The sequence below is a fragment of the Magallana gigas genome, chromosome 9, assembly GCF_963853765.1.
Source record: "Magallana gigas chromosome 9, xbMagGiga1.1, whole genome shotgun sequence".
NCBI lineage: Eukaryota > Metazoa > Mollusca > Bivalvia > Ostreida > Ostreidae > Magallana > Magallana gigas.
This window is the reverse complement of record NC_088861.1, coordinates 38,919,346-38,929,240: the sequence shown is the minus strand read 5'-3', so window position 1 is coordinate 38,929,240 and position 9,895 is coordinate 38,919,346. Positions and strand designations below refer to the sequence as shown.

The 9,895-nt window shown below is 32.6% G+C and overlaps 1 protein-coding gene across 1 annotated transcript in view; it reads left to right on the top strand.

The window, feature by feature from the left end:
• The first annotated feature begins 5,366 nt into the window (after positions 1-5,366).
• Positions 5,367-9,895, top strand: part of LOC105322294 (uncharacterized) — a 31,792-nt gene continuing 27,263 nt past the window's right edge. Inside the window, exons 1-2 of the mRNA XM_066072045.1 lie at positions 5,367-5,471; positions 5,582-5,708. Of these exons, the coding sequence (XP_065928117.1) occupies positions 5,631-5,708 (78 nt within the window). The 5' untranslated portion in view covers positions 5,367-5,471; positions 5,582-5,630. The remainder of the gene's footprint in view (positions 5,472-5,581; positions 5,709-9,895) is intronic.

The following is a 9,895-nucleotide window of genomic DNA, read 5'->3' as shown; positions in this document are numbered from 1 at the left end:
ACAAATAATGCAGAAAAAAAATCTGATTATAGTTTTCAATTTTTTTTAACCTTACATACGGCCCCTTATTTATAAGCATCACACGAGACCAAGTTCGATGTCGCTCTGCCCTTTTATAGCTTTATCATGAACGAGAAAACAAATGATGATTGTATTATTCTATACTAAATTTCATAAAGTGGTATTTATTTATATAGAATAACAAAAATATCCGTGTATAAGTTTACAATTTATTTTTAACTTTTCATACGACCTCATATTTATTAGCGTACATAGTTCGAGTCCGAGTTCGGTGTCGCTCTACGCTGGAAATGACTAATAGCTTCTACGTACACCCCTGCGAATGTGTTCGGAATGTTTTCTTTAGGGATCATTGCAGACAAATTTTACATAACACGCTAACGCCGGTAATGTATTTTTTCTGCAATGTCGCCACCTTCATATCCTGCATGACTCCCCAAAGAAAGCATTTCATTGTTTAAACAACAGGAATAAAGTGTATGTATAAATGAATACATTCCCTATTCCTCTTTTGATGTCTTGAAATAGAAATAGTATCGAGACAATTGCAGTCATGGGGAAAGGGTGGGGGATGGCGGTGCGTCGGCATCCGGTTTAAGTTTAAGGTTTGCCGTATGAATGGATCTAGACTCCATCCTAAAAGTACTTTTATTAAAAGAATACATTTTCTTTCTTTTTCATTATTGACTTATTATTATTTGTCTATGTGTTACACGTACAATGTAACTATTAAGGTTTGCTATTTATAAACATACTTCTCTAGATGATTGTTTGAAGAAAAAATCGATATTTTTTCACCTCAAGATACACTGCATAAGTGCCTGTTCACCTTATCGTGCATTTGTATAAATATATATACACATTGTAAATTGTGTTATCTTAAGAAATCTATAATGAATTTAGATCTGTTTACCTCTTTTTCTCCCTCTATATTTTATCTCTCTCGCTGAGAACTGGAATGAATTTTACAGTGCATTATTTTTTTTCCATTGCGGATTAGCCCCCTATCGCCTACTAAGTGTGTTATAATCGGGGGGAAATAACCAAAGCAGCAGCATTCTAAAACTACTTCTGAATTTTACAATGCATCCCTTTTGTTAAAACTTTTTTGCTTGTCAAAAGTTCGGATGTGTCCCAATCCCCTTTTTTTCAAAGACGATGTTACGGGTATGATTACGGTATAGTGCAATTCATGCAGCATTGCAGTCTTCTCCAAAACTGATCGTTAGTACAGCAACCTGAACAGCCACCAAAAGCAATGAAATGCGCAATCCAACATAGAACATAGATTTCGTGTTTTTCCCAAACACACCTTTCTTGTTCAAAACGGCTTTCTTGCTTACCAATAGGTCTAGGACCATTGGTAATACATATTGTGTGTCTTAACATTAATTTGAACATTACACACGCATTTCACTTATTATACAAATAACTTAAACAAATTACTTATCATAAAAATTCGAAATTCAACTAGAGCAAAGCTCGTTGCAAAGCAACGAGTGGGTGTTCCGTTTATGTCGAAAGTAAAACTATATGTTCATGTAAGAAGCAAAGTTCTTAAACCAATAACAAGATCACCTAAAACGAAAAGAACAAAAATCGAATAATTCTTGGTATGACCTAACAAAATCCGAATGATGCTGAGTACGAATTATCAAAACACTTTTCGATTTCAAGAACGACTTAACAAAACAAATCAGAATGTGTTCAAGTACGACCTAACAATTATTTTTGGTGCGAGTTAATTTAACTTTTAACTTAATGCTATTTTTTAAACCAAGAAACGTGGAATGAAATTTCCGGAAAAATCAATTTTTAAAATACAATATCTCCGTAATGCATCATTCGATTAAAAAACGATTTTCAGTGTTAAATTCAGCTTATTAAGCCCTACAAAATACATTTACGTTTTTTTTAATCAAAAAATTCAAATTTTTAAAAATTTGATTTACTTCCAGTTTCGACTGGAAGTGACGGATTTTCATTTCCAGCCTTACTACAGAAGCAAAATGATCAATATATAAGCTCGAAAAGTTTCAACTTTCTATCTTGAAGCGTTTTCGAAAAAAGCCGCGGACAAATTGATTTTTTGAAATTATTAAAAATGACGTAACGTAAAAACAGATGTGACGTTGCTATAGAAACTTAAACATCTTCGAGGCATTATAATTGCACATTATGTCTGAAAGTTTCATAAAAATCGGTTAAAAACGTTTTGAGTTATGAAGCCGTAAAGGAGTCAGAAATAAAAATTATAAAAAGTATACGGAAGACCCTAAAATGAAACCGAAGAATAACAAAAGGGTCTTCCGTTGAAAACGGTAGACCCTAATAATTGTGTGCAAACGTAAGATACAAATGATACTGGGGAAATTTTACGCATAACAAATTGAAAACAGGCCCCTGGGTGAACAAGCTCGAAAAAGTCAAAATGTTATAAAAGTTTTTAAAAAGAAGACGACCCCGTTCAGAAAATGAGGCTCTGTCATGGTAACTGAAAAAAATAACTATATGGCATAGCTCAGTTAACATTCGGTTAACTGAATTGCACATGTCCATCATGCGGTTAAAGAGTTGTCTGAGTTAGTAGGTTCTATCCCGGTTTAGCTGACACATGAGTCAACATACATGTAGATGTAGAGTATATTGATTAAGGTGGCGGATCTGAACAGTATCAAACAGGCACGTAGCATCAGGGGTGGGGGGGTTTTTTCTCGCAGCAACTAATTTTTTTTAATTAACATATAAAAAATTGAATTATCATGGTGTTGCCCCCCCCCCCCCCCCGCGCTTTTTTGGGAGCATGTAAAAAATTAATATGAAAATAAGGAAATAAGAATTGAAATTGAAGTTATATACTACGCCAGAGGTGGATCAAACATGCATCTGTAATGAGTGTGCCAGCTATTTCAGTATAAACTGCGATACCTGTCTCATTGACATATGATTTGTTTTTAATTTTGGGAGTTGATTTTAATCAACTCCCCTATGCAGTTACTTAGACAAACCGAAAGTGAAACAATGTTTGGACCTCAGCACAAATCATCGCTGGTGACAAGACCTAGTTCTTGAAATTGATTGATGAGTTCGATGTAATGTATGCTAAAGCATTGTTTTTCAATGAAGCTTATTTATAAATACCTTGAAAATAGTCAGATTTTAAATGGTACGAACAGTTTAAATTTTTTTGTAATGCATGTCGGAGATTTACGGTGTCAGCCAAGCGTTTGGTTGAACGAGACTAGAGTTCAATATTGCTTGGATATATACAATTTTCGAGAAATATTTTTATTACTGATACAAAGTGTGAATGAATTAATTTTACTCTAAATATTATTTAACATGATTCTTATGGGGGTTTCTTGTCGAAAAAGTCCAAAAATTCATATTATAAAAATGTGCGTAATTCAAATAAAATTAGAAACTACATGTACCTGTCATGCAAAATTACATATAATTGATTTTATGACAAACGAACATCGACAAAATCAACTCCCGTCAGTTCTTCAGTACTTTGATTTTTATATAGAGATTATATAAATACATGTATATACTAGCAAGAGCCATACTTTACTGTCATATCAATCCATTTTTAAGCTAATTGTGCATGCATGTACAGTATGAGTAGGAAGGAAATAAACAATAGGACATTTTGAATTAAATAAAAAGAAATAAAATGAAAAAAAAAAATAAACAGTTAAAAAATTAATGTAGATATTGCTTATAGTCAAACCATTAAATTTGAAAGTGGGAAATTACACAACTTACAAATAGGGACCTCTCTCTCTCTCTCTCTCTCTCTCTCTCTCTCTCTCTCTCTCTCTCTCTCTCTCTCTCTCTCTCTCTCTTTTTCTTTCTCTCTCTCTCTCTCTCTCTGGGTAGGGGGTTGCGCTGTATATAGCATAACCATTTAAATAAGTACCTTCGGCATACTTATTGTACAGCAATACTCTCTCAAACATTCTTTGACATTCGTTGATACCTAAATGACACTAGGTTTACAATGATGCAAGGGTACATGCATGTGTAATTCTTGCTGCGCTCGCCAGAACGGTAGCACCGTAAAACATGTTACTGGTCAAAGAAACGAAAATATATCCGGTTAAACAGTCTTCCAATGAAGACAGTACAATAACTAAAAAGTTAAGTGAACTTCTGATTAATTTGTGCTTTCAAAAAAGACAAAATTCTTTGAAATCTAAGTGCACTAGTGGAATACGTAAACACATATCATGATATTACCTTCACATTTGTATTATATATTTTTCTGACTGTGTACATATAGATACATGTATGTATATTGTTAATATGTTAATGCCATGCTGGTGTTCATTTATCCAACTGTTGCATGATCATGTTCACGTACATGTACATGTGTGTGTATGGGCTATTTTGAATGTGTTATATTTCATTTAGGATTTTCTCTCTAATAAAATTTGTAAACTTGTATGCCCTCTGGGCCAACAATTGGAAATAAATTATCTTATCTGTATTTTTTAAAACTTCATTTAATATCGTACATCGTAATATCGTAATCGTATTCAATAATAGGTATTAAAAAAATTCATAATAAACTTTGAAACGTTGTCAAATAATTATCTGACAAAGTGTGAGCGTTACATTGATTTATATTTAACCTTAGAAAATGTGAATATACGAAAATCATCATATCATAAAGTATTAAATTGTTGATTTCAAATCAAATTTTATATTCATATATCTAAATATACAATGTAACTTATCTTTAATCGACAATAATAAAAAGAAGCTCATCATCAGAATTAATTAAGCTCCTTTTCTACGAGAGCAATGCATTTATTCTAAGATAAAGCTGAAGTCGGTCTCAATTAATATATTACAAACTATGTAGAACGCAAGAAGTTTCGGTAGTCGTCGGAAAAGTGTGGAGTCTATATATAGTCCAGTGCTCATCGTCGCATTGTTTTTTAGAGTACCAAATCGCAACTTCTCGGGCCTTTCCAGCAAATTCGAAAAAAAAAAAACAACAGTACTGCGTGTTAAAATTTTATACAAAGCTTCCAATTTTAAAATAAAAAATAATATCGGTTAGACAGCCTTGAATATGACGCTTTAGTTTCATATTTTAGTCTACTGCAGTATACATCATGTATTAATTACTTTAATGAAGTCTAAACTCGCATCTCAACGGAAAGGGTGTTGTCATGGACGCCTAGAGTATGTAATACATTGATTCGATGTGCGTGAAAGGCCCGAGAGGTTCCGTTGTAATGTGTATCATATCAGACAGACATTACCTAATCAGACGCATTCGGCACACCTCGGCAGATTCGTACTGATGTAGGATACCGGAATCGGCCGAGGTGCGTCGAATGACGCAGACGCAGACGTGGTTTTAAAATGAAAACGAAACCGAAACCCTAGTAATCTAGATACCCAGCATTTTTTTTTCGATTTTAAGGAAAGAAAAGGTGTGTTTCGGGTTATTTGTATAAATATATCTGTATATCCGTAATTAAATTGCAAATTGAAATTGTAAAACAGAGGGGAATAAACCATGCATTTTTGTTTCATGTTTTAGGGAATTACCAAGGAAATCTTCAAACATTGTTAAAACAATAGCAGCTATAATGGTGGTGCATCCTTGCAACTGTTCACTTCTTAGACTCCTTGCTGTGATGTGCATTGTCCTCCATGGAATAGGGAAGGTGACTGTTTGACATTGTTCCTAATACAAATTTTTAAGTGAAATATTCATTGCAGATACATGTCTAGGTTATATATATATATATATATATATATATATATAACTGTATAACCCCACCTCCTTCCCTAGAAACTGCAAAACAAACAAAATAAGATAAACAACAATATATCTTGTTATCTACCAATGTATATACAATAGTAAAGAGGTTTGCTGACATTAGAACAAGCTGTCGAACATTGAGAATCTTCTTTCTGATTCTGAGTTGTTCAATGCATTCATGTCTGTTAGCCAATGAAAGGACACCTAACAATGAGTAAACTCCGCCTTCATGAAATGGAGCTTGATACGGACTGCCTAAAGTCTAAGCTTTTGATAAAACGGCATTGATATAACAATTTAAGTTGCCGATAACTTGCATAATTTGTTGTACATGTGACAACATGTTTCAGATGGCAATGCGCTACCGTACACACTCATTGTGGGCCTTCTCATATACACATGTGAAAGATTTAAATTTCTGCGAAATATTTACTTACGTTTATGTACATAATATATTTTGAATGTTTGATTGCACTAAGTACTTTAAAATTGATTCAATAACTTATTATATCAGTCCTCTACATCTTGTTTAAGTTAAGAATTGCTGGATTGCTCTTAAATATACATAACGGTTGTGGCTTTTTGTAACTTGACAATGGTAAAGATTTAAATTTCTTTCAAGCCTTTACCTATGTTTACCTATGTTGATATCTGTATTGACAATTGAACCACACTAAGAATTATTAAAGATAATTTAAAACCCAGAATTAAGCTTGGTAGCATACAGCGTTTGGGCATGTCTTTTGTTCGCTTGATCAATCAATAAAATGGGTAAATCTTCTTTCTTGAATGTATACCTACTCAAATAAACCCTCTCATTACAGCGGCCCTGATTTTAGATAAGACACACATACTTGTACAGCACAAACTGTTGAAAGGGTTATTCACATCCTAAACATTATTTTATATATTTGTTTAGAAAATGATTGAGTCATCATACTTGGATCTGATTTAAGATTTATGAGACCAACGCTTGTTTGATTACAAAACATTTGAATTCTAATTATTAAATTTTAGAATATTACAGTCACACATATTCTGCCATATACATGTACATATACCAGTTTACTGTACATATGATACTGATGATAAGATAAACTTATTAGTTTGGCTCAGGCTTGTTTGAATGCTGATTATTTATAGATCTAGATTTTACCCCCTAAAGATCACATGCCTGTAACTCTATATAAGTTATGGAAATGTGGACAACATTTATTTGTTTCAAAATCTCAAAGCTTAAATCTCAGAGATCAATTAGTTTTAAGAAATCATTTCCTGAATAAATTTTATAATTAATGTCTATTTTTTTTTTAAAAATACAGTTTGTCTTATTTGAAACTGATTGAAGCTTGATTTAAACGCTTTCCCTTCGGTTTATGTTCTACTTCAAAAGATATGAAACAGTATTATTTTCAGAAACATTATGAAGACAGCAAATTGCTCAAGTCAATATGTTTAAATGTCCTAGCAGTTAGCTGTCATGTTCAGACAAGAATTGTCTTTTACATAAGTTTACAGGTGCCCAAAACGGTTATGAACATATGGATAAAGTAAGATAATGATATAATTCAAGTTTATAGCCATTGATAGATAAAGAATATAGGTTGTTAGGTTGTTTGTTCTTTTCATATTGAACTTCCATTTAATACAAAGAACAAAGAAAGATAACTCTAATGTATTTTACAAAATATTTCTATGGAAGAATCAGATGCTAGTAATAAAAAGAGGTGTCAACATTTCAGATTTTCCTCCGTGTATTGATTTATTCCTCTGTTACGGCCCTAGTCTCCACTTAGCTTTAGAAATGCAAGCTTACCTTGCTGCTTACAAGCCATTGATATCATGGTACATGTCTATTTATTTAGTACTAGAGTAACTAAGAGTTTTGCTTTTTGGAGAAATTTTGCAATCATCCTCATTATAGAAACACATGCACTAAAAATGAGACACAAAATCAAATTGTTAAAAAAGAATTTCAGGTGGTTTGGTGAATTTTATTCAAGCAGTATGTTTTGGAAATGAATCAAACTGTTTTTACTCTTGAAAAGAATGTTATTTTTAAGAACTATTTTTTTTTAAATTGCAAAGGTATTTAATCTTAAGCATGTGTATGGACTTAGCATACAATCAGTTTTAATTTGGATTTTAGATAAGAAATTGGGAAAGGAATAATGACAATTGAAACATATTTTTGACCATATTTATATTGTAACAGCTGACTTCATAGAAATAATCTGAAGGAGGTTTGCTGATGGGAAGGGGGGGGGGGGGGGGTCACTAAACTATTCAGCAATTAGAAAAAAATACAGTTACACAATGTTTATCAACTCCAGAATAACCCCCAACGAGTTAGCTCATGTATTAATGTGAAATTTGCTTTCATTTCTCTTGATTGAATATATTGCACTGACAGCTACATAATTGGTAAGAGGATAGGCAATGAGGTCTAATCCTTCCCCCTCTCGGATTTATAAATTCTCGAATAAATGTAAATCACTCAAATATTATAGCACAAGGGAACGAAGGGTCTCTTCAGAAAACAGTTATGTTATAATCGAAGGGTATGAGGAATAGACCGGCGCCTCTGAAATCGATTTTCACCACAGGCACCTAACGTTATTTTTCAGTTTATTTTGTTTAAAATTACGAGCAAAATAAACAATGTCATGTGCCTCTGGTTTTCTCGTATGCTTTTATTAGAAAATGTCTCGTCCGAACTCCTTTTCTCAAGATTTAATTGATATATATAATAACCAGCAAAATCAACTTTATATCCCCGGGAATAGAACCAAGAGAGGCGTGTACCCCCCCCCCCCTCCCCGCACCCCCCCCCCCCCCTCCCCCCACACACACACACACACGATCTCCGATCCTCAGCAATGTTTGGTACTTTGGTATTAAACTCTAAATTATCCAGATTTTTTTATTTGTACCATAAATTTCTCTTTATAAAGAAAATATTGATTAGCATTGTAGTGGCAATAAATGTTTATATTACGATCTCATCTGTTGTTCAACAAACTGCTTGACTTTGTGGTTCCGCGGAGACCTATTTCATAAGAGTAAAGGGGTTCGAACCACGGATGAAGCGGTACAATGGTTTATTTTTTTTCCTAGTTTGATCTCAACTTGTTTTATTCTATCATATCCATCGTGGTCAAAACTGTATTAACTTCGTAAAATACATGGCTACCATCAGTATTTTTTTTTAAATTTCATTTTATTTATTAAGTTTGAAGGATAAATAAGTTAAATTTTTTATGATGAAAAAAATACTTTTGGGCTGAGAATCGGAGAATTAACCTTAAGATATTGTAATTCAGTGTCAGAAATTAAATGTATTCAATTATCATACTTTTTTAAATTAAATATTAACAAGATTTACCTACGTTTCCAGACACTTACATATATATCCCCCTTTTTTATATCAAATGCAATTCATACTGCATGAACATGTATGAGATATGTTTTCAAAACCTAGCGATTTTAGAGGTTTGCACAAAACGAACGATTGTTCATTACTCCCCCCCCCCCCCCCCCCCCCCCCCCCCCCAAATAAAAATCTCGAACAAAGGTGCATTTGTCATGTTAATTAAATTTTATTTGGCAGCAACACATTTGTTATAAGAGTTGAAGTCAAAATAATTATTTTAGTGTTTAAATAAACTATAGGATGGAGATGAACTAAAAGATTACAATGGAAGAGATCTATAGCAAGTCATTGTGGAGTCACTTTTTTTTTTTTTTTTTTTTTTTTTAAATTTTTTACTTGCTTGAATACTTACATACATCGAGTATTTCGAATTCCCCTACTATTTCTTAAGAAATACAGATGTTTCATTGTAGGAATTAATTCAATATACATGTACATGTACAAACATGTAATTTATTCGAGAATAAATTAGAAAATTTATTGGAGAATAAATTAGAATAAGCGGTTTATACTTTACAAACCGGGACGTAATATTTACTGCCGATTTTATCTTGATCAAAATAATTTTGCCATATTTCCTTTAATTAAATTACAGTTAAGGTGGGTAAAATTTGATGAATCTGGCGAATTGAATGTACAACAATAGAATTCACAGT